The 25,524-nt window shown below is 48.3% G+C and overlaps 2 protein-coding genes across 3 annotated transcripts; one reads left to right on the plus strand and one right to left on the minus strand.

Annotated features, from left to right (window-relative positions):
• Positions 1 to 7,480: 7,480 nt before the first annotated feature.
• Positions 7,481 to 11,433, minus strand: LOC123070881 (isopentenyl phosphate kinase). Of its 2 annotated transcripts, none has more exons than XR_006433976.1 (12): positions 11,239 to 11,433; positions 10,907 to 11,143; positions 10,370 to 10,467; positions 10,182 to 10,224; positions 9,720 to 9,781; positions 9,550 to 9,606; positions 9,088 to 9,123; positions 8,899 to 8,976; positions 8,611 to 8,677; positions 8,417 to 8,479; positions 7,912 to 8,077; positions 7,481 to 7,807 (listed from the first exon to the last, which is right to left on the minus strand). XR_006433976.1 is itself a non-coding variant. In XM_044494262.1 (12 exons), exons 1-12 carry the CDS (start codon positions 11,306 to 11,308, stop codon positions 7,715 to 7,717), a joined length of 1,008 nt encoding a protein of 335 aa, XP_044350197.1. In that variant the 5' UTR covers positions 11,309 to 11,431; the 3' UTR covers positions 7,481 to 7,714. The 2 variants fall into 2 exon arrangements, 1 of the variants encoding a protein (XP_044350197.1); XM_044494262.1 differs by having other exon boundaries at positions 7,912 to 8,015; positions 11,239 to 11,431.
• A 79-nt stretch (positions 11,434 to 11,512) lies between these two features.
• Positions 11,513 to 16,243, plus strand: LOC123070882 (putative pre-16S rRNA nuclease). The gene is made up of 9 exons (XM_044494264.1): positions 11,513 to 11,765; positions 12,392 to 12,479; positions 12,603 to 12,761; positions 13,619 to 13,676; positions 15,042 to 15,113; positions 15,192 to 15,287; positions 15,501 to 15,593; positions 15,736 to 15,809; positions 15,917 to 16,243. The coding sequence occupies exons 3-8, from the start codon at positions 12,613 to 12,615 to the stop codon at positions 15,790 to 15,792; spliced, it is 525 nt and encodes a 174-aa protein (XP_044350199.1). The 5' UTR covers positions 11,513 to 11,765; positions 12,392 to 12,479; positions 12,603 to 12,612; the 3' UTR covers positions 15,793 to 15,809; positions 15,917 to 16,243.
• Positions 16,244 to 25,524: the final 9,281 nt, after the last annotated feature.

The following is a 25,524-nucleotide window of genomic DNA, read 5'->3' on the forward strand; positions in this document are numbered from 1 at the left end:
TGTTCAACCAGCCCTCCACGGGGTCGTCCAGTTCATCCAGCCCTCCACGGGGTCCTGTTCATCCACCCCCAACCGGCTCAATCGGGGTCCTATTCATCCAGAGACAACACCACGGGGTCCTGTTCATCCACCCCCACCGGGAACTGTTCATCCAAACCCCCCAACAACGCTCACTATTCATCAAGGGAAGGAGGCAGCAGGGTTTGATCGGCTTCAGTAACCGGGAACTCCTCGAATTTTTTCTCGCCCTCGCTTGTACCACGGTTTTTTCCGTTATGGACGGCCCAAAGAATGTCATGCAGCTACGTCTCCGGCCCGCCTAGGACGAAAAGCCCATTTTCTGTCATTATTTTTTGTCATAGAAGTAGGAGCCCACCACATCTATGATGATACCGGGTTTTGTCACAATTATCATCATAGAAGTGTCATAAGCATGACATAATTTTTTTCGTTCGGCCCAAAATGTCACGGATGTGTCTTTTTTTAGTGCTAGAGACGGCATGGTGGCCACATTCGCCTTGATGGATGTCTCTAAGGATCTCCATGCCCTTCTCTGGTTCCACGCATTGCTAATAGACGTCGGTCACGCTCCGCCTTGCGAGTTCTTGATTGACGATGGTGTAAGCGCCTGGTCTGCATTGGATCTGACGGGCCAGCACTTGATCGGCTGGCAGCACGCGGTTGACCAAATAGTCGCGGATGGGCTGCGCCCAAGATGGGGCCGCCAACACTATGAAGACAGCGACTTGCACGGGGGGGGGAGGCAGCGGGCTGGGGCCAGCCGCTCCTGATGGCGTTGATGAAGTCCCCGGGCCGACTGCATCAGCCCCCGAGCCGCCTGCTGGGGTTCCTGGGCCGAGTGCTGGTGCTGCAGCCCCCGGGCCGCCTGGTGAAGTCCCCGTACCGACTGCTGAAGTCCCCGAGCTGGATCTGACCGTTCCGGGGGCGGTCGACACGAAGATGGAGTCGGACTCTGGCGAGGGCTTGATAGACGGCTTGCGGAGGTGCTCGAGGCAGAAGTCGGCTGGTATGGCTTGCCGGGTGGAGCCAATGCGGGCAAGAGCATCTGCTGCGTGATTGTCGGCCCGTGGTACGTGGATGAACTCGCATCCGTCAAAGTGGCCGCTCATCTGCTGGACGAGGAAGCGGTAGCTTGCCATTTTGGCTTCCTTGGCGTCCCAGTCGTCAGAAGACTGCTGGACCACCAGGTCCGAGTCGCCGTAGGAGAGGATGCGACGAATGCTGATTTCTTTGGCCAGTCGGAGCCTGAAGATAAGTGCTTCATACTCGGCTACATTGTTGGAGGCGATGAAGTGGATCTGCAGCGTGTACTTCAGGTTGTCGCCTTTGGGAGAGGTGAGGACGATGCCGGCTCCCAAGCTGGGGCGCATCTTTGAGCCGTCAAAATGCATCCGCCAATGCATAGAATCCGGCACTGGCGGCAAGTACTAGGACTCGGCCCAGTCGACGAGGAAGTCGGCCAGTGCTTGGGACCTGTGCGGGGCTGGTAGAAGATGGTGTTGGGAGCCAACTCTATGGCCCACTTGGTCACCTGGTCTGAGGCATCTCTGTTGCCCATGATCTCGGCAAGGGGAGCAATGCAGACAACCATGATGGAGTGCTCTTGGAAATATTGCTTCAGCTTCTTGGCGACAAAGTACACGCCGTAGCACATCTTCTAGTAGTGGGGGTAGTTCTGCTTGGAGGCCGACAGGACCTCGCTCAGGTAGTACACCGGCCTCTGGACCGACTGGGCCTTGCCGGCTTCTGAGCGCTCGATAACGACCACCGTGCTGATGACTCGGTTGGTGGCGGCGATGTAGAGGAGCATGGGCTCTTCAGCAGCCAGAGCCGCCAGGATAGGCGGTGTTGACATCACATGCTTGAGCTGGAGGAAGGCAGCGTCCACCTGGTCGTTCCATTCGAAGCAACTGGTTTTCTTCATGAGCTGGTACAGAGGAAGTGCCTTCTCGCCCAGCCGACTGATGAAGCGGCTGAGGGATGCCAGGCACCCGGTGAACTTCTGGACATCACGCAGCTTGGTGGGTTTCTCCATCCTCTCGATGGCCTTGATCTTGACAGGGTTGCACTCGATGACGTGCTCTGAGACAAGGAAGCCCAGGAGCTGGCCGGCTGGCACACCAAAGACACACTTCTCCGGGTTGAGCTTGATGTTGAAACTACGTAGGTTCTCAAAGGTCTGCTTCAGGTCTTCCATAAGGGTGCCATGCTTTTTCGTCTTCACCATAATGTCATCCATGTAGACGTGGGCATTGTAGCCGAGTTACTTCAACAAGCACTTCTGCATACAACGTTGGAAGGTGGCGCTGGCATTTCTCAAGCCGAAAATCATGGTGATGTAGTAGAAAGCGCCGAATGGCGTGATGAAGGCGGTCTTCAGGCGATCAGCCGGATCCAGCTTGATCTGGTGGTAGCCGGAATAGGCATCAAGGAAAGACAACAGCTCGCATCCGTCTGTGGAGTCGATCACTTGGTCTATTCACGATAGAGCGAATGGATCTTTGGGGCATGCTTTGTTGAGACTGGTATAATCAATGCACATACGCCACTTGTTGTTCTTCTTCAACACGAGGACTGGGTTGGCAAGCCAATCCGGGTGGAATACTTCCATAATGAATCCGTCTGCTAGCAGTCGGGCGACTTCTTCTCCAACAATCCTTATCTTCTCTTCTGACAGACGGCGGAGGGGTTGCTTGACCGGCTTGGCATCTGACCTTACATGAAGTTTGTGCTCGGCGAGATCCGTCGGGACACCCGGCATGTCTTTGGGGGACCATGCAAAGATGTATCGATTCTCACAGAGGAAATCGACGAGTTCGCCTTCCTATTTGCTGTCAAGGCCAGTTCCCATGACAACAAACCTTTCCGGGTGCTCCGGGTCCAGGGGGATCCACTTGGTATCTTTGGCCGGTTGGATGGAGGCCCCTGCTTCCGCCTCCTTGGGATCAGTCGGCATGGACGGCTTCTCGCTATCCATGGCTACCATCCGATCAAGGAGCCGTCTTTCTTGAGCGATGACGAGGGACTCAGCCAGCCGGCTGCAGCACAATCTTGTGACTTCTTGTAATCTCCGGCAATGGTGATGATGCCCTTGGTGCCTGGCATCTTGGCCTTCATGTATGCATAGTGCGGGACCATCATGAACTTGGTCAGTGCAGGGCGGCCCAAGAGTGCATGGTAGGGGCTTTCCAGATCAACCACCTCGAACCAGATAGGCTCGCGGCGGAAGTGATCCTTGTCGCCGAAGAGGACGTCGATTTTTATCTTGCCAATTGGGGAGCAGGACAGGCCGGGGACTATGCCATGGAAGACAGTCCGGTTTGGCTAAAGCTGCTTGGCCTTGATATCCAGCCGCTCCATGGTCTCGCGGTACAGGATGTTGATGCTGCCATCTATCAAAACTCGGCCGAAACGGCAGTTTCGCCTCTCCATTGCAAAGGTTGTATCGAGCACCAGGGCATATGAACCCGGGTTGGGCATCACAGCTGGGTGGACAACTTGGCTTCAAGTAATGGGCCTCTCCGACCAATGCATGCAGGAGGGGGATTTTGTGCTGACAGCATTGACCTCTCGGTGCTGCTGCCACCTGCTGTGCCTATCGCCGGCTTCGCTTGTGAAGACGACGTAGGCGGCGTGCTCTTCAGGGAACTCGTCTTGAATGGCGCCGACTGGTCGGGCTGCCGGCTGTTGAGCGGCTAGAGCTGGAGGGCCAGCTTGCGGGGGAGGCGGGAGGGCCTCGCCCTTGGCGATCCGAGCTAGCCAGTTGCACTTCCGAGTGGTGTGATTGGATGGCTTCGCGTCGCTGTGGAACTTTCACGGGGCGTCAAGGGCTTGCTCAAAGGAGAGGGCGGTCAGCCATGCTCCCTTGCTAGTTTTCTGCCTCTTGGTGGTGGGTTGACCAGTCGGCTGCTGATCTTCGACTGCTGCTACCTGCCGGTTGCCAGAAGCTGGCTGTTGGGCCTTGCGCTTGTTGTCGTTTTGCTGGCGTCGGTTGGTGTCACCAGCCGACGTTTGGGAGGCCGGGGGTAGCACCTTCCCAGACGCGTCCACTCGAAGCTCCGACTTCATGGAGGAGTCGGCCATGGCGTACTTGTCCGCTATGATCAGCAGCTCGTCAAGGGTGGGTGGGTCATCGTAGAGAAGCTTGTGCTTAAGCAAGGTGCCCTCTCGGCACCCGACCGTGAAGTACTCTATTGCCTGCACCTCATGCACCGCGTTAAGTAATCGCGGATGGACTCAATCGGGCCTTGGATGCACATGGAGAGCTGGCGAGGCTTGGGCGGCCGCTTGTACGTGCCGGTGAAGTTGCGGATGAATACTTCAGTGAAATCCAGCCAGCTGTTGATGCTGTATGGCTTGAGGCTGTTCAGCCAGGTCCGGGTCGTGCCTTGGAGCATGAGTGGGACGTATTTCATGGCAACGCGCCTGTTGCCGCTTGCTATGTTGACTGTGGTGGAGTAGTCCACCAGGCAATCCTCCGGCTTCACGGAGCCGTTGTACTTGGGCGTGTCTGATGGGAGCGAGAACCCTTTGGGAAAGGGCTCGTCGCGTATGCGGGGGCCGAAACAAGGCGGGCCGACTGCATCCTCTTCTTCTATCGCTAGGGATCGAGCAAGTCGGTCGATCCGGTGGCGGGCATCATTCTCTCCGATTCCTTCTCGGTGACCCAGCCGGTCTCCCAGACTCGGATGCTCAACAGGCGGCGGGGAGGCGCGCCACTCCCTGCGTGGGGGAGGCGGGCAGTTGTTGCGTCGTTCCACTACTCTTGGGCAGCCGTCTTGGTCGCGCTCGATCGTGAGGTGCGTGCGCCGACTGCGCCTAGCAGCCGGCTCCGGGTCCCCTCGGCCGTGAGTGACGCCTGTCGGGGACCGAGAGGTCGCGCCGTGCTCTCGGCGAGGGTGTTGGTTCTCATCTTGCACGCCGGGTTCCATCACGCGGCGGCCGGCTTCCTGCTGCATGGCAGCCGTGTCGAGGAGCCGATGGAGGCGCTCCGTCATGCAGCGCTTCTCATCGCCCTCTAGGTTGTCCAGTTCTTCCGCCGCCGCCTGGGCGGCACGTAGGTTCTCCATGGGGGTAGCATAGACCGGGCGGTCGCCTCCCAACATGCCGGCGATGGTGGCGCCGCGATGGCGGGCTGCACCCAGTCGGCTGGGCTCTCCAGCAGTCAGAGTGCCGCCTACGGCGCGGTCGATCTCGCGCTGGTAGGCGTCAGTAAGGCGCCTCGCAGCGGCCAACTGGTTGGCGCTGTCGATGAGCGAGAGGCGGTGTGCCTCCAGCTTCGCGCTATCCGCGCCATCCTCAACTGGAGTGGCGAGGGCTCGCAGGGCTGCCCAGATCGAATCCCGATCTGCTTCGGCAGAGCCTCCGCCCAAACTAGTGACTAGCACCTCTGTGATGGTGCTGGCGCTGGTGATGCTATCCGCGCGAGGGAGCGGGTCGTCGATGATCTCTACGTGGTCGGGGTAGGCATCAACATCTGCCGCGTTGGAGTCAATGATCATCTCGACGGGCGGATCGATGGAGCCGATGGACTCTAGGTCGGAGGCGAGCTCGTCGGCGATGTGGAGCTTGCCAAGGAGGTCGACGAGGCAGCTCTCGGAGCTGGCCAAACCCACGTCGGGGGCGGGCTCGTCGGTGAGATGGACCCCCGCTGTCGGTGAGATCGTTGAGGAGATCGGCAAGGGAGCTTGCGGCGCATGCGGCCTCCACGTCGCTCAAAGCATCGACGCAAGCGCCATCAGGCGAGCTAGGCTGGCTGCGCTCACGGGGAAGGAAACATGTTCCCTCCAGAATGTGTCTCCGGCCAACGGTGCGCCTTGCCCCACGGTGGGCGCCAAATGTCGTGGTATTTCCTCGACATATGCCAATGGGTGGCTAATCATGTAGGGGGTCAATAGAACGTTGCCGGCATCTAGAAGCGGGAGTAGCCAAGACCTCAACGACGCCGAGTCTTACCCAGGTTTGGGGCTCTCCGTGGAGATAACACCCCTAATCCTGCTCTGCGGGGTCTCCGCATCACTATGATCAACAGCGGGGGTACAAGATGGCTCCTTGAGCTGTTCGGGCTAGAGGAGGAAGAAAGGCAAGCTAGCTCTACTTCTCCCTAGCTATGTGGGTGTAAGGTGATCTAAGGGCTGAACCCTTTGCATGGGTGACCCTGAGGGGTTTATATATGCCTACCCTTAGGGGTACAATGGTAATCTGGCTAGTCGTAGGACCCGACCGTCAGTGTCTCTAGGCTCTGGCTTCTCCGCCGACAGCTGGGGCCTGCCGCCTGGTGGGCCCCACCGACTGTCGTGATCTCGGCAGACAGGTAGGGCCCGCCGCCTGCGGGCCAGGAGGACTAGGCCGCACTGTAGCCTTGCCCCTAATGACGATAGCTTGGTCGGGGGGGCGCATGACTACAGTACCGCTGCCTGGCGGGCGATCACTGTAGCCACACCTCGTCACTTCTGGTTAATGGTGCACAGACTCCGAGGGAAGGGACGGCCGCCTGCTAGGAGGCGGCCTCCCCTTGTGGCCGCCTGCTTTGTGCTCGCCGTCTTTTGGTGATACACGACAAGTGGGGCCCGCCGCCTGCGGGCCACACCGACCGCCCGTCGTGGGGGTATGGCCCTGCCTGACGTAGGCACCGTCGTGGGCCGCGTGGCTACAGTGTCGTGTCAGTTGAGGGGTGTCCGCCTGGTACGCCCGCACTGTGGCCACGTTCCTTCCGGGATTCGGGGGTGACAGGTGGCACTGTTGCCACGCCCTATCTTGTCGTAGTAGGTGGGTGCAAACTTTGAGGAGGCGAGGGGCCGCCTGGCAGGAGTCGGCCCATGCCCTCGCCGCCTTCTGGGGTGCGCCACCTTCTGGGAGGCAGCCCGTGGGTGCCAACCGACCGTGAAGGCCGGCCTTGCGATCAGTCGGACCGAGGGGCTTGATCAGTCCCAATGTCTTGAAATCTGCTGGGGTGTGGATGAGGCTACCCAGGGTTTATCCCCCTGTCAACACCCTTTACGGTGGATGTTACGGCTCAATCGCAGGATTGTGGTGCAGCGATGGACCGGCAAAGCTCTGACTACCATGTTGTTACGACCCTGTGAGAGATCGAACAAGAAGGGGAAGGAGATCAAGGAGAAGGGGATGAGATCAAGAGGTAGGAGAAGGGGTAGGTGAGAAGAGAGTTCAGGATGAGAAGGGATCTAAATTATCTCAAATGACAACATGCCTACACTGCCATCACGGCTACACCTTTAACGCCACAGCCTTGCTTAGGCCCACACGTCATACTCACACATCCTAGTGACGACTATTCCACTGGCTCCTCCTGTGGGTCCAGTTCTTCTTCTCCTCCAAGTTCTTGTTGCTGCACTTGTGCCTCTCTGTCCGCTTCTGCTTCAGTCCGGGGCGTGACTGAGGGCGTGAGACTATATTGGTTTGTGGTACTGATGACAAAAAATCCACCACACACTCCAGCTGACAAACAACTGCATTCTCATTAACAAATGGTACCGTAAATCACAAAGGAATGTTCTGTGTTCTCGGATAAATGGAGGTATCACCCTTTGGTCACAACATTAGCTAGACATTCAGCAAAAAAGTGATCACAGTAGGAATAAACCTCTAAAGTATCATCTGGCGAACATCAATGCTCATCAGCGAACCCCACGCGACATAAAAATTGTGTTGCTTCTGTTCTGTGGCAAGAACTCTATTTGGCAGCGCGTATAACAGTTCCAAGCCAATCATCCGAGCTTGTGTTCACATCCCCCTTCAAGGCTCTCAGGGAGTGCTCTGTATCAACCTGCATCACAAAACAACTTTTTAACAAAAACCGTACTGTCACATTATGAATTTAGTTTTCCTTTAAGTTATGTTTTACGGTATAAGCAGAGGAAATATGCACACCTTTGTAATGTACACATCAACTCCAAGCCTAGCTATCACGGCAGCTTCAAGTATTTTGGTCTCCATTCCTCCAGTGGTGTCGTGTGCGGCTACTGATATCTCCACTGCAGTGAATAGCTGGACATCTTAGGCTTACACAAGCGATGGTAGTTTACAAGCAGGACATCTGGATCACGAATTTAGTCTGTTATCATTCCAATAAACATAATTCTGATGACAGCGACTCATGTTACAGATAATTGCTCCCTCAAAGCATTTCCCCCCCTTCAAACGATACATAAGAACAAAGAATGCATTTGGTGATAGTAAGGTTGTCACTTGGGAAATCATCACTGACTACTTGGGTGAAGCATTTTTATAATTTGATACAATTATCAACTTGAAATTGCTATGTTCACCCTCTGCAGGCTGTAGCGGCATGCCTTCATCAGTATATACTACACAACTATGCAGACATCAATCACTCAACCATCATGGTACACATGGAAGGGAGACATGACGATACCTCCTTTTCTGTTGCCTTCTAATGCAGGTTTTACAATCGACCAGCCTCCATTGTCATCTACCTCTGTTAAGCAGCACATGTCAGTAAACTGGAATTGCATGTTTTTCCCTGCATTTCCCTACAATAATTGATGTATATCGACCAAGAAGATTACACATGCAGACAAAGTTGATCTACAACAGGTGGATACTAACCTATCTCTTTGAGAAGTACTGCATTTGGGTCAGTTGGAGGACGGTCATATACTCCATGAACATCTGTCTAAATATCAATTTTCAGAGAGCTATGTAAAAGTCTAAGTAACGAAAAACTTGACAAAACAATGAAACATATGAAGCATGATGCATACAAATGGAATAAGATGAAGCCCATCTTATAACAACAAAATTGAATTATAAGAAAGACAGCACAGCCAAGTCAGCAAGTTGCCATACTGTTACAATAAATGATCAAGTCATGGTAAGGAGACAAGGTAACAGTACCAGAAACACGACATATTTTGGAGTCAGAAGCTGTGCAAGGTGGCGTATAATGACATCCCCACTCAATATGGTGCAGTCCTGGTCATTTAATCCTAACATCAGTCTCAGTACAAGTGAACAAAAAGTGTGTACGCCAACCTGTATGTGAATCTAAACAAGAACGTGGGCACAATCCAATTTAAAACTCACCAGCGATTCATCAAGAACAGCATCTCCGTGCAAAACCTGCGAGGAAATGGACCATTATTCTACATAGAAAACCGTAGCTGCAAGTTTGTATTCTTCTTCATATGTAGATGAAAATAGAACAGGTGGGGGAGTTAGGCGATGCTTCCCTTATTCTTATAACATTACTGGAAAACTGTCCGAGCTATTTCAAATGTCAGAACTGATCTATTACTTAACAATACACCCAGAGCTATGTTGGGAACATATATGTATTGTGAATCATTGCAGCTTACCAAAAGTATTAGTGAAAGCTCCATGTAAACAATGCTCATTAAACACAAGTCTAAAGAATATGCCTAATATCCAGAAACAACATTTTTGCCGCATATGATTCACATAATTATCGTACTTGAGCTGAAAACTTAGATCAAAGCAAATTTCTACAGAAATAATTACTCAAGAACCTAAGGTGCAACAGCTTACAGGGACAAAGCCAGCATGGAGTGACTCAATGATTTGAGAAGCATTGGCTGATGCAAGCTGCAAATGCACATATGTCAACATCTTTGTTTACAGGATTAGACATAGAACCACAAGAACTGTGTATTGTCAGGTGTCCATCCAAAGATGCAACAATCCTCTAGTTTGCTCACATTTCTTCGCTGAGTAGACCATCCACAAGCAAATGGTGACATCCCAACAGACGGTATTCCTTCTGCAGAAGCACTTCCACAAGTCATTTATTTACCACTGATTCACACTTAACAAATTAATAGTTTTTATAAAACATATATTACAAAATCGATATATAAGCTGGTCAGGTCATTGAAAACACATAGTAGATATATGAATTGTTATTGATATATGAACATGCATCCTTGCAATGTTAAGTAAAAACTTCAGATCACGACATAATTCATTCAGACAAAGGAACACATGCAGATCCTGTGGAAAAACAAGAATAAACATAATCATGAATTTTCAATACCTATTCAAGACGACACTAGTGACAACACACTAGTTGATTACTTTACCATAATGATAGGTTACCATGATAAGCATGTAGCTGAATTATTAGCATAAAATGCACTAGTCTTCATTTCTATGTCGTGTACCTCTTGCCAAGGCTCTAACAATTTCCTGGTTGAGAGAAGTCACCTATGTTGCAACATGTATATCATTAGAACACTGTTTAAGCATTGCATCACAGAAGCATGGCATACATCGACAAGATCCTGAAAAAAATAAGGAACTGGAAGTTATGATATCCACATGATAGTGAAATTTTAGAAGTGCACCGTACTGAAATTCTTGTAGCCACAAAGCCAGCCTTCACGAGTGTTGAATGCAACCCTCCTTTATGTACTCCAGATCTACTTGCTTGGAAGTGGCCAAAAGAACCTGAAGTAGTAAATTCAGATAGAGAACTATTACAATATTGATATCATGACACTAATTTTACAAACTCAAACTCTAGCAGCCCAATTATAGTTACAGGGATTACGGGTACCATATAACATTGGAACTGACCCACTTCCCTGGTTGTTCAGCACTATCCTACAGGCAGACCCTGGAGACTATCAATCAGACCCATCGTATGCTAAATATCTTCCAAGCAGGTTATTTGCACTAATAATCTAAGCATGGCTCGCTCACTGAGAGGCATTTCAAGGCCACTTGGTAGTTAGCGTCAATTTTGACAGCACGTAGCATCCCAAATTATGTTCATCAGTTCATGTGGATTCTACTCCCAAATAGAAATCACCTAGTTCAGCTCATCAGCAAGCGTAAGACAGAGAACCAGTGCCCAGAGGCAACACAGATTCCGAGCTATATATACCTGCGCCGTGGACGACGACGAAGTTACTGTCGAGACCCAGCCCCGCCATACCCGCGAACCCCTCGGCGTCCACGACCGGGTCGGCCGGATCGCCGGGCCTCCTGCTCCAGTCCATCCCCCTAACCTTCTCCGGGGCGGTGCCGTCGGACATGGCCTGCCGCAGCTGCGCGCACGCCGACCGCAGGCTCTCCTCATCGATGCTCTCCAGCTCCCCCTTGTTCGTGATGGCCGCTCCGCCTGCGCCAGCACAGAGTTCGTCGAATCAGCACCGGCTGGAGAGGCGTACGCCGGTACAGAGGCACACAAGGGAAACACACAGCCGGAGAGAGCACCTAGCTTAACGATGCACCGGACGGGGCGGGGCGCGGCGGGGCTCCGCTGCTTCGGTGCCGCCTCCGCCATGGGAGCTCCTCTCCTCGTCCTCTCGCAGTCTCCTCCGATGACCGCTGGCCGAAAGAGCGGAGGGCTCGGGAATCTGAGCACCACTTCAGTTCAGCGTGACCATGGTCGGATCTACAGTGTGGAAGCTACAGATTTTAGACCGGCCCATAGTCCCATACCATTACAGATGGGCCTGAGAAAGAAAGGCCCAAAAAAATCGTCCCGACCCGTCTCAGCCCAACAAACACTGGGACAGACGCACCGAGCCCCTGCTCGTCCCCGACCTCGGCGGCTCGGCTCCCGATCTCGCTGGCTCGCTGCCTGCCTCGCCGGACGCCGTCAGACGTCGCTGTGTGCCTCGTCATCGCTAGACGTCCAGGAGCCGCCCCCGGCGCTTGGCGCCCCTGCAAGCAACCACCGTCCGCCCAGCCCGCTCTCCGCCGGGCAGCAAGCCTTGAGCCCGATTTGGGGACTTGAGGTAAGTTGTCAACTGTGGCACTGCCCCTTCCCAATTCCTGATTCAGGCTTTGCTCTTTGCTATCTATTGCATCAACCAGGTGGAAGAGTCTAAGTCTATTGCGTTAGCTAAACAGCCGGACTTGCTATCCAGTACATGAACACACAGTCCTTTTATTTCAAATTAAAAAACACACACAGTCCTGTGAACACATACACATTATTTTGCTATCCAGTACTTCAACACCTGATCAATGACAAAATAATGATTTGTCTGATTGTTTGCCACTCTTAACAAGTTACTCGAGCGACGCCACTCTTAACAAATTAACAATGCCACACGGTCTTTTTTGAACTTCTCAAGATATGTATTATGTACTAGTATTCTCTTATGCAAAATTGAGAATTTTAATATGTCTGTAAGACCATATTGATATATTTCTATGTGCTATTGGCAAATTAATTAGAATGTTGGCATGTCATATTTGTTGTCGAAAGAAGAAGATGGACCACCCTGTTTTAAAATCCTAGATCTCTCGCTCCAAGGTCTCTCCAATTAGACGCCGTCGACTGGCTCCTAGCCCTAGGTCGCCAGATCTCCGACACCTCCTCTAAGGCCGCTGTCTGTTCGCCAACGCCTCCTCTCAGGTCGCAGTCTGCTACCCGCTCTCTCCGGCATCCCAGGGCGCCGCTCCCTCCCGGCTCACCACACACTCGCCTCGTCCCTTCAGTATAGGTCAGTGATATTTAGCAAATGAACTACGCATTCAGATGTGTATGATTGAAGGTTTGTGTTATATGCTTTCTTGCAATACCACATTTGTCTTACATCTTTCTCTGTTCGCACTTGAAAGCACAGGAGGTGTACAATGAGGCTGTTGAAAGCGGAGGAGTTGTTCCGGAAATTGCTTGAGGGTGGGTCCAAGAAACAGCCTCGGCTTCTCGGGCTCGATGTCGGTAGTAAGTACGTCGGGCTGGCAGTTTCTGATCAGAAAAACAGGATTGCCTTGCCTCTAAGGTATGGGCTTCTAGCAATTGGTGTTGAGGACGTGTTTCTTGATGCAAATGTAAGTGGTCATGTATGCTTGTAAGTGATGCACAAGAATGGTTATATATTCCATTCCTCTTAATGGCTTAATGGAGTATTTTTTCTGTAAGTAATATTACAAACCATCACCCTGTTGGAATTGGACTGTCCAACCGCAAACAAAGCACTACTAGTAATTCATTGAATTTGTATGCGGACTTGCTCTATGCATGATTGTGTTAGGACTAGAGTGGTGTCTGCATGTTGATGTTGGCATAACTTCATTTTATATGAAATGACTGTAGACCTTCAATTTTGTTAGGAAAAAACTAGTGGTGTGGTTTACAAAATCCTGTGACACACATTTCTATTTTATGGACCTGTTTCGATCACACAACTTCTTTGCTTTCATATTTATGTGCCCTGTAAGGTTTGTTTGGATAGTAATCATGACTTTCCTGTGTTTGATATGTTTCACCCAGACCAAGAGTGGCTTGACTCAGTATAGTAATGATTGTCATTGCCATTATTTTCCCAGTTTCTTGGACATGGGATGTCATCTTAATTCTGCAATTATGTGCTTGGTCTATTGTCGTGAGTACTTTTATCTTGAGAGAAAAAAAATTATGATAGCCCATTAGCTTAGGATGGGTGACCTCCTGGGAAGTCCTCGTGAAAGGGTTTCATATCTAGCCTACCCCAACTTTTTTGGGATTAAAGGCTTCGTAAGCAAGTAAGCAGTAGCTTCTCTTTTCTATAATTTGGTGATGAGATAGATGACACGCTTGCATTTCCTTAATAAGGTAAAATTACATATTGGGATTGACAAGTGCATTGATATTCTGCAGTGTCTTGGGTAGGACAAAGACAAACATTAATTTGATGGCAGACGATTTCAAAACACTGGTATGTTATACTTGTTCACGTTTAAAACTTACTGATAAACACAAGATCAAGTACTCAATAAAAAGACTATCATTTTGTTCTGTAATTAATGCTTGTCTGCTCCCACCACCATTTTTCAAAAATTATCTTTGATTGAAACTGATTTTGCTTCTGAAAATGCAAATTTTGCTTCAACTTAATGTGGAAAATCGAAAAAGGAAATGTGCTCTTATTGGCATTAAGTCAGGGTTTCAGGTCTATCTGTATTGGCTTCTTTACTCAAGTTACCCATTTCATTTACCTTTCTAAGATATTTAAGGGTGACACTGATAATTGACCACAAACAAATCAAAACAGCATCATATGTAGGAAGGGTATTTTTTGTGTGTATCTAGCTGTACAGAAAAGATTCTCACCTCTGATAGGCTTTAATCTGTGGATGGGCAAATAACTATTTGTCCCACTTTGCAAAATTCAACTAAAAAGTTCCAGGCATGTTATATCGCAATGCTGGTGCTAACTTGGAGTGTCATGGCCTCGTGGATGGATATCACAACTCTTAACTTAGATTTGTGCATAGAATGGTGCTGATGCAGGCTTGGTCGAAGCTCATTTACAGATGTGCGCTGGGAGCCAGCAAACACTAAAATCGGCTAGTATTGTCAATCTTATGGCGCATCTGGAATAAGAGGAATATGTAGAATCTTCTAGCAGAAAGAGAAGATATATGTGACATATATTCCAGAAGTTCAAGCGAAAGCCATCACCTGGCGAAGCATGCACAGATAACATGAAGGAAATATACCCAAATATGTTAGCCTTTTCAATACTGCACCAAACAGTTTTGCCAATAATATGCACGAGAACTGCATGTAATTTATTACTCCCTCCGTTCCTAAATATTTGTCTTTCTAGAGATTTCAACAAGTGACCACATACGGAGCAAAATGAGTGAATCTACACTCTAAAATATGTCTATATACATCTGTATGTGGTAGTCCATTTGAAATCTCTAGAAAGACAAATATTTAGGAACGGAGGGAGTAAGAAGCAACACTGCACCACATTATGCATAGATAACCCATTTAGGGTCCGTTGGGCATCTGGTGGCCTTTCAAGTGTAGCTTCGCTGTTATCCTTTTTTTTAGAACCATAACAAAACTATCTTACTAGAGTTAGTAAGCATTCTTATAGATTTCGAATCACAGTGCAGCACAGCACATCAAACACTGGTAGTAGTGTTTGACAAGTTTACAGACTTAGTGATTTCTCATTCATTACTTTGTTCAGTTGTTCCATATGTTATATTTTTTCTGGGTTTCTGACCTCTCTTTAATTTTCAATTATGCACATTGAAGATAATGCCATTTTTTGTTTTCTGAATAGGTTAAAAACTACTCCCTTGCCGGGCTTGTTGTGGGTTATCCATTCAACCTACAGGGTCAATCTTCTCCAGATGTACAGTGCCCTTTTGGTAGTATAGTTCATCTCCTGTTTCACTTTATGTTTTCTAATGTTTCTTTTTCTGTAAAACAGGCATCACAAGTAAGCCTTCTTGTAGGAGAACTTTGTAAAACTGGGAAACTTGATGATTTGAGCTACACATATTGGGATGAAAATTTTACCTCAAAGGTGATAGCCCCTTTTCCTCTGTGTGCCTTCTTATTCAAATATGATAAGGTGTGGACTGCAGTACTGTTTTGGCCATCGGATACATTGTAGTTATTAAGACTGCTATTAGGCTGTTTTGTGGGGAAATGACTGTCATGTCTCTTTTACAAGTATTTGATTGTGAAGTTTTCTGATCGATCTTGCTTTTTGGTTCAAATGATGCTGTTTCTCCAGTGCGTAGAAGCCCTTTTAAATCCTCTGAAACTAAATGATCCAGTTGAGACGAAAACAATGACAGATAAATTTGCTGCAGTTTGCATTCTCCAGGTACGCCCACCAAATCCAGGATGACATCATACTCCAATCACTGGGTTCATGTTTTCAGTTGGCATAATCATTATAGTAGATCTTTGGGCCATTCAGTCGAGAACTGCTATTAGTCGCATTGAGAATTTTCCTTTGTGGACAGGGTTATTTAGATAACATGAACAGGGCATTGAGACATGCAGATAAGTGTGAAGAGTAACTTGAGCTCAGCTTCTGGTAAGTGCTTCTTTGTATAGTGTGGCCTCTTTGTTTGTTTCTTTCTTGTGTGTGTGTGTGTGTGTGTGCGTGACAACTGACATCTTTGTTGTTTACAATTTGCATAGGTCAATGAACATTTATACCTCTTAAAAGTTCTTCAGCCTTGCAGTCTTTGGTCGAAGCATGGTTCTGAAAGCATTTCCTTTTCCCGTACCATGAAGCATATTTCATTTAGCTTTTTTAACCGACACTTTCGTTTAGTTGGTCGAGGCGTGAGCTTAGCTCCGAGCTGGTGTGTCGTTAGGCCTCTGATGTGGTGCAGAACAGGCATATTTCGCTGACAGTGCATCACCTGGGCAAAAGCAGCTTTCGTACTTGTCTTATGGAGGCAAATTAGTCGTAACTGATGTTAATCTATTGGGAAGATCCTTTCTCCCCTTCTTTCCTTGCAACCTCAGTCTGCTTATGAGATTCTCGGCGTAAGCTGATGATGATGCCCCATGCTCGGTAATGACCATATGATGATGGAGTTGGCCCATGCCATTGCATAGCCACCGAAATGCTTGCCTGTTAAGCGCACAGATGCTTTGTTAGCAGCCCGGGCAATTAACCCCCTTCCTGCGGCCTTCAGTTTGCTTGTCGACCCAAGAACGGTCAGGTGATGGTGCCAGGTGCACCTGGAGTGGAGTGAGCCCCATTTCTCGGAAATGGCAAACCAGTTTCCATATCCCAGCGTAATGCCAACAGTCCAATTCGTCTCGGTACGCCGCTTGTGCTCACGGGGCGCGTTCCTGGGACGTGCCTGCGGGCAGGCATATATTCGTGTCGTTCTTTTTTGGATTGCCTGCTCATCAACGGATAGACAAGGCAACGTCGTAAGGAATTTTCCAGTAAAATCTCCTTGAGCTCTGCCGGATGACATCGTCGTTGCTTGCACACAAGAGATCACAAGTCGGATCCTGCCAGGAAAGTTAGGCTTACGAAGAATTTTGCGACGACAGGTAACTTCGTCCGTCCAAGTCACTGCTCCACGTAGGGAAAAACAAAGGAGAAAAATGGGCCACCTGTCGAGCCACAGACTCTCCCGTGTGTATGCTTCCCTAGAAATCTACACTACTGCTGCCACGACAAGCTTATTTTTCCTTGCACTTCTGGAACGCCTTGCCTCGGGCGCTCCTGCCAGCTGCTGCTCCATGCAATGTCAGCATCGTTGACGCTTTGCAGCTAGTGGTAGTGGCTTGGTGCAAAAGAGATTTGTCGGGCAAGGAAAGACAGGTCAGGAACACATGCATGAGCTCAGCCGTCGACCGTACTGTTATTTCGTTTCTCCGACTCTTTTTTTTTCTTCAAGAGTACGTCATTGGCGTACCATATTTTATAGAAGAAGATATGTTACAAGTTCTCCGACTCATTCTCAAGGAGTTGTACTGTCTAATCGGAGCACTGCCGGAAGATATACCACCATGCACGTTGGAGTTGGAGGTGGCTTCAAGGTAAAGAAGACGGCCGGCCTACGACAGTTTGATTCCATCAGCCCGGCCGGCCGGCGTGAGGTTTAGACGATCGAGCAGCCGCTGCCCACTGGTTGCCGGCGGTTTCGGACCGAATGCACGAGTTTGATTCCATTTCTTTATTTCTTTCTGGTCGCTTGATTATTCTGGCGATTTCTCGACCAGATAATTGATAATTCTCCGTCAACATTTCAGGGTTCGCTCGTGTTGATTTTGCTCGTGTGATTGTTGACTTTGACCAGTCGACCAACATGGCCAATCTGTTCAGAAAGGATATATTAACAGCTGCTGCTAGGAACCACAATATGATATCTAAACCATACGTACCAATCTTGTGCATACGTAGCACATGACTTCATACGTAGTGACTGTACGGCTGTACACGTTCATACGTAGACCATGACTCTTCATGGCCGGGCTCCACGATCATCAGATAACGGGAAAACAACATAAAAAAATAGCATCTGGTGCAACCAAAATGAACGATAGTCTTGAATCTGGAAACGAAGCTAGGTGCCGTATAAATATAATGCTAGCACAGAAAACGAAAGTACAAGGCGACTTCTTAAGAAGCGAGTGATCAAATTCTTTAACGAGTTTAATGGGATTACCACAAGCCTATTATTTGTAAGCAGCCTCTCCAAAGAGCATAAAGCACCTGCATGCAGAGCGGCGTCCTGTTTGGCGCGGCTTCGATTGTGCCCTTACGAACATCATGCAGTCGATCCTTGTCAAATCTCACAGTAATGATCAGTCAAGTTGGATGGACACTTGTCTAGCTATCACATGTCTCGATCCAACGTGCAAACTTCGGTTTCTCCACCGGAGCATGTTCCCGCCCTCGTGTAGTCGCGTGACAGCGAGATGGTAGGGTACCATATCTTGTGTGAGCAGTAGCATCACACGCTCACGACATGTCGGATCAACACGTAGGACGGCTCGATCGGGCCGGGGACAGCAACGGGTCTTGCCCGGTGACTGGGTTAATCAAGCCACGTACGCGCCATGGCTTTGGTTCGTCGATCCCCTCTCTGCATGTTTGCTAGCTTGTGTCAACTAATTTGTCGCCCGGCCCGTAGCCGTAGGCGTGTCCCTTGGTCGGACGGCTACGGAGCCGTGCTGCCCCCGCGCACGTCCACCGGGTCCGCTCAGCTCAGCTCGATCGCAGCTCGTCAACTCTGTGACCATGGCCTGATGTCTGCAGGTGCCGAGTAGCGTAGCGTGTAGCTCGGCCTCAAAGTCAGAGCGGCGCGGCGCGGTCAAGATTAGATCAGGATCCGCCGTGCACCGCTAAAGTGTGACTTGTCAGTGTCGGGGCACTGTTTTCACGCCGAACAATGCAATGCGACGCAAGCAAAGCAAGAAAACGCCGCCCGCCGCCGCGTTCCAACAAGGCGCCGGCCAGATGACGATCGACGGCGACCCGCACCCGCCCAGCGCGCATGCGGTCGTCGATAGATGATCGATCGCCGGTCAGTGCGCGCCGTGTAGTAGCGATGGTGGTGGTGGTGTAGCCGTGTAGGTAGGGACGAGTACGTGAGGGTGGCGGGGATAGTAGCCTCGTGAAAGGACAGACGGCATTGGCCGTCGTAGCGGCGCGTCGGGGACTGGGCGCCGATGGAGTTGGACTCCATCCACGTTACGCCGGACAGCGGTGATTCATACGGTCGGCCTGTTCCCGTCGGCGTTTTGGACGCGGCCCCAACCTAAATTGCCTACGCAGTGTAGTGTAGCTCTGGCAGTGGCAGTAGGAGTAGCCACGACGTGCGGAACGACGACTACCTTGGTCGAGGTTGGATGTGCGTGCGTTTTGTAAGAAACAGATAGAGTGGCTAGGCTTGGAGAACCGTGAAGATCCGATGGAGAGGGATCGCGAGTGGATTTTCTTTGGGCGACAAGAATCATGTCGTGTGTGTCCCCGGACAGACTTCCGGCCTCTCTCTTTGTTAGTAATAATGCGTACTCATATCGTATGTACGTACGTAGGAGCTTTTTCTTTTTGAACATGAATGTATATACGTAGTAGGAGCTTATTAGCTAGGCCATTGCCACTGTTCTGTTGTGTAGTCCTGACTAGTTAAGAGGAGACTAGAAATGACTATACTCGTATATATAGAGTAGGTTGGACTAGCACTAGCTAACTCCAAAAGCAAATAAAAGTAGCTAAAGTCGGATCAAATCACTCCCTTTTTGTCAGGTTAACCGAGCCTAGACACAACACAGTGCCACTTTGCTGTTCAACATCCACACCAACAGCAAGCTCAAAGTGTCCGCCTTGCCTGCTGGTTTACGGACTGCAGGTACATAATATCTACACACAATCCTCTTAAGAATCTATCCGAGCCTCGCCTCGCCTCGCCTCTTATAGTAAGAGAATTAGCTGGTGTTTCTGTTGCAGTAGCCAGTAAAGGGCTGGAACTACATACATTGCATATTGCATATTGGGCATATTGGGCACTGCAAAAGTCATCCAGTCCAAAAGCAGCCACACATGGACGCCGCAGCACCTGTCCCGTCTTGCCCAAGGCCAAGCCCAACCACCGCCGGTTGCACTTGCAGTGCACCGTGGAATCAACAATCAACTCACTGATGTCACTCAAGACTTGATCAAAGACTCGATCGATCAGCGGCAGCCGATTTATCTAATCTGCTATAGGATATAGTAGCAAGCAAGAAACTACATACCGTCCTGCTGCTAATTCAAGGGCCGTGCGTGGTCGGGATATGCCGAGGAAAGCAAAGACAATCCTGGCACCAAGTCAAGGTACGAACCGAATAATTCCCCTGTCTATATCTTGCACGGAGAGTAGTACAGCAGTGAACACTATCTAGTCGATAGATCTGTCCTGGTGATTCGTCGTAAACGGCATGCATGCCAAAGGGCCAGACCAACGAGCCAATCACCCTACGCAAGTAGCCATGCATCCATGTTGATTGACGCCCGGCCCGCACGAGTAAAGTAGGAGTGTATATGCTGCTGCTCGGTGCATGCACGCAAGCGGGCATCAGCTGATTGGTACGTGGTGGTGGTGGCCGGCCTGCCGGTGCCGGTGCCGGTGCCAGCCACCGGAGAAGGCCGGGAATGAACGATGGAGATCACGGGGGTTTGAATTACTAGTAGTAACATTTTATGCCATCCCCGTCTGTTCCTCGGGTGCCGACCGATCGACAGCACCCGATCGTGACGGCCGGCACCCATTGACGTCGACCCCTTCATTTTCTCTCTTGTCTTGCTAGCTAGTCTCGGATCATCAAGACGTCTGTTTGGCCCGGTCGGGTCCGCGGTTGCTTTCCGTATGGAACACACGGCGCCAATTAGCCCATAACAAATTCAGGGAGTGGCTTTCGTTCCATTCATCAGCTCGCTAGTCCGACTCCAACGCCCATCGTTATTCCTCTCACGTCACCTCGACGCTAGTCTACTACTATATGTATGTATGAAAATCATGTATAAGTACGGAGGAGAGGACACATAAAACTGCCGTTTGAATTTGATTAATTTGAGAGTACATCACGCAGACTTGACTTGAGATAAAACATCGTTAGCCTTAGGCTTGCTTATTACGTAGGGAACGGAATCCCTCTAATCACTCAATCGCTGCTTCATCCCGGCAAGGTGATTAACAAGGATGGCTAATTGACTTGAGAGCTAGCCTAATTAGCTCATGAAAACAATTATGTATCCCATAGTTAATTTGTCTATAGGAGGAGGTTGAGGATTCCCCCTGCTAGCTAGCTACATAACGAGACTTGCTACATATATATTGCATTCTCTAGCCGCAAGTTGCAGCGGACCGCCCGGCCACTGACGCTCGATCGTCGTCTGTCTGGGCTGGCCATCGCATTCTTACGTACGCATTGTGTTAAACTAGGCAGGCAGAGCATATCCCTGTCTCGGATCTCGCCGGAGTAAACTAATGGCATCCAGCAGCCAGCGTTGTGTCCAATTCTTCCTCCCGGCATCCATCCATCACGTACAGTAGGTGTCATGGATGATGCTCACTTAGTTAATCATTTTTAGGGTTTTTATCATCCGCTTGTCCGTGAACCGTGGTGCAGGCAGGAACGGATGGATCCAAGCACCACGTACCGCCGGCATGTTTGCAGCGCATGTCCAGGTGCCGGCGTGTGGTTCCAGCGGCTACGTGCGTGGAAAATGGTGTAGGTTTTGACTTGGTATGGACGAGGACGACGATCCAACAGACATCAGGTGCAGCGGGAATTGTAGTTGGTTGGTTCAGGTTGGACTTGATCATCATCTTGTCTCCCGCTCTCTGCTAGATATAGTAGTACTAGCTAGATGCCGTCTCCTTCGTCTGTCCTGGATAAACTACATTTGAGGCTTTTAAAACGATATATGGGAGAAATTAAGCAAGTTATCATCACTGGCCAGTCAGGTGTGCGTTTATTCTGGGGTCGTCGTAATTAAGCAGTTGTTTGATTTTCTGGGACAAATGTGTTCTAGAGGACAAGTCTTGTACTAGTACTAGCTACTACCACGGGGGGTTATTAATTTATTTATTTTATTAAAGAAGAGAGATCCAATTACTCATCTTTTCCTGATTTGGTTTCTGAATTGGAACAAGTCGTACGTATGAAAGCAACGGCGACCAGCTACATGACTTGAACAAGTATAGAAATGAAACGTAAACAATATATGGACGAGCCTGTCATTCCAATAAGTGTTAATTCATCAACCAATACATAACGTGTGTTTGAACTGATTCCACTCGAAATTTGCTTGGAATGTACATGTATGCTAAAGAAAGATATATGCTTTACTAGTGGAGTTTCTTAATAAATCAGGACCAATTTGGTCTGTGGTGTAAGCAAATTAACGGCTCTCCCAAGCATATATATATCTGCCTTCCATCCTCATCAACGGCTCTCCAATACTTGATTCTAAGGCTGACACGACATTAGCAATCACGGAAAAATAAAATCAACTCTGCTCAGTTCCATGCGCTAGCTAGGCCTCAAAACTTAGAGCGGAGAGGTGAGAGCTTACCTGCAAAAGGCACGCTATCCTGGCCATATCCATACCCCCATGTTCCTTGCGAAAACAGGTATCCATCCGTGCATATGCATGAACCATTAGTTAGATGCCCATGGCCAGTTTGTTAGAGCACGCATGCGCCCCCCCTTGCACGTACACACTGATCACGCGCGCGATGCCATGCGGTTGTGGGACTCATCCGTGCATGCGGGCGGCGTGTGACGCGGTCGACAACGGGTACGTTTTACGGCCCAGCGCCGCGCGCCCAGACGGCGGCGGCTCGCACGATCCATCCAAGTGGTGCGAGACGCGGCGCCAGCCCGGCCCGGACCGCCGAGGGTTGGGTTGGGTACGCCCGGTACGCACATCCACTACGACGAGCTGCCAAATCAATTGGTCATACTCCCTCCGTTCGGAATTACTTGTCTCGAAAATAGATGTATCTAGAACTAAAATACATCTAGATACATCTATTTCTACAACAAGTAATTCTGAACGGAGGGAGTATTAGACTAGGCTCGTCTTAACCTAGCCGCTGCCAAATCAATTGGTCGTGTTGGACTAGGCTCGTCTTAACCTAGCCGCTGCCACGTGAAGGCAGACTAGGGAGGCCGCAAACTCCTTTTTACCGGAGCCGGGATGTACCGGCATAGCATCCACCGTTTAGCTGCTTTGTGATCTGAGTCTAAGTGGGATCCATTCATATGTATACCCATGTATTGTGGCAGCTAATCATTTGTATATGGTCAAATCAATGTCACATCAATAGGCCCCATGGCAGAAAAGGCAGTACTATTTGCAGTGGGCTGTACGCATGCATGCGGCATCTCTCCTCTCTCTCTTAAACAAATTCATGCATTTTATTTTTGTTTACATTTTTAGATGGCCAATATTTTTTACAGTAATGTTCTATTATTCAAAAACTTCATATATTCAAATTCCTGAACATAAGATCTTTAGAATAAGACCAATCTTGAATATATTTAAACTAGTTTAATTTTTACTATTTCAATCATATCAAAATACTAATTTCACTCATTTCAAATTACAATTTTTGAAAAAATGAAATCAGTTATTGAAATGATTGAAACCACTTTTTTGAATATAGTTTTCTTTGTGAGTTTCATATTTCAGCTTCTGAAACCGTGTCTTCAATGGGGTGACTGTAATGTGTTTTTCTGAAACTAGTGAAATCTATCTTTTGTAACGAGTGTAATCAGTTTTTTGAAAGAAGTGAAATATTGTATTTCAATTGAGCGACTGTAATGTTTTTTTTCTGAAATGAGTGAAATAAGTTATTTGAAAAAAGTGAAATATATCTTTTTGGTGTCAAACGACTATTTCAATGTTTGAAATAGATATCTTTGCCGAGTGAAATGCTTTTCAATACTTTTTTTTGGTAAATACGAAGTGAAATTAATTTTTGAGATATATTTTGTAATGAGTGAAATCAGTTTTCCAAATAAGTGAATTGTGATTTTTCAAATTTTTGTAATAATTATTTTGGAACTAGTGAAATTATATTCTTTGAGATGAGTGAAACAATTTGAAAATATTAGTTTGTTTTAAACAAGTAAAGTTTATTGTTGAAACAAGTGAAATCTAACAACTTTTTCAATGTTTGAAACAGATATCTCTGCTGAGTGAAATGCATTTCAATATTTTTGGGTAAACAAAGTGAAATTAGTTTTTAAGCTAAATTTTGTAATGAGTGAAATCAGTTTTCCAAATCAGTGAAATGTGATTTTTTTTCAAATTTTTTAAATACTTATTTTGGAACTAGTGAAATTATATTATTTGAAATGAGTGAAACAATTTGGAATTTTTTTTTGAAACAAGTTACGTTTATTGTTGAGACAAGTGAAATCTAGTTTTTCAATTGAGTGAGTGTAATATTGTTTCTGAAATAAGTTTCTTGAAACGATCGAAATATAGCTTTAAAATCTATTGTTTTATGAAAATGATTTCAACAATAATTGAAATATATAAAACAAAATATATTTCAAATATATGCAAAATTGATCTTGTTTTGAAGGTCTTGTCACCATGATTTCAAATATACAAAAATTTCAATATTGAACATTTGGTTCAAAAGATATGAATCATTAAAAATATGGGGATGAAAATAAAATGCATGTCATATGTATGGCCTGAGAGAATGAACGCATGCATGCACAGTTCTCTCTATCCAACTCTCTTTCTTTTGTAAAAAGCTGACTTCATCTGACACTAGTACATGTATTACTATGTGTATTATATATCCGGAAATATAATAGAAAAGCTGCACGAATCTTGACGAAAGTGACAGACGGTGGATTGCTTACCGGTAGCTCCTGGCTCCGGTAAAAAAACTTAGTCGCTAGGGAGGCGTCCTCGACCTCCGATCTCCATCGGCCAGGGCTGGTCCCTTCTCCCTCCGACTGCTGCTCCAGCATCAGGAGGGAGGGGGCCATGTTCCTCCGCTTTGTAGTTGGGATTTGGTTTTGTAGGTCGTGGTGTGTCGTTGGAGTGATGGAAGCGGCGTCTGGATGAATAAATCTGCTTCAGTTTCACTCCCACACTGCTGGTATCCTTTATGGCGGCGTCTCGGAGTTGATGGCATCGTGTGTTTGCCGATCCTTCAGATCAGCGGCGTTAGGGTTCGCGGATGGTCTCGGCGAGGCGGCGACGACGACCCCTACATGTGTGTTGAAGGAAATATGCCCTAGAGGCAATAATAAAGTTATTATTTATTTCCTTATTTCATGATAAATGTTTATTATTCATGCTAGAATTGTATTAACCGGAAACATGATACATGTGTGAATACATAGACAAACATATAGTCACTAGTATGCCTCTACTTGACTAGCTCATTAATCAAAGATGGTTTTGTTTCCTAACCATAGACATGTGTTGTCATTTGATTAATGAGGTCACATCATTAGGAGAATGATGTGATTGACTTGACCCATTCTGTTAGCTTAGCACTTGATCGTTTAGTATGTTGCTATTGCTTTCTTCATAACTTATACATGTTCCTATAACTATGAGATTATGCAACTCCCGTTTACCGGAGGAACACTTTGGGTGCTACCAAACGTCACAACGTAACTGAGTGATTATAAAGGAGTACTACAGGTGTCTCCAAAGGTACATGTTGGGTTGGCGTATTTCGAGATTAGGTTTTGTCACTCCGATTGTCGGAGAGGTATCTCTGGGCCCTCTCGGTAATGCACATCACTAT

The sequence above is a fragment of the Triticum aestivum genome, chromosome 3B, assembly GCF_018294505.1.
Source record: "Triticum aestivum cultivar Chinese Spring chromosome 3B, IWGSC CS RefSeq v2.1, whole genome shotgun sequence".
Taxonomy (NCBI): Eukaryota; Viridiplantae; Streptophyta; class Magnoliopsida; order Poales; family Poaceae; genus Triticum; species Triticum aestivum.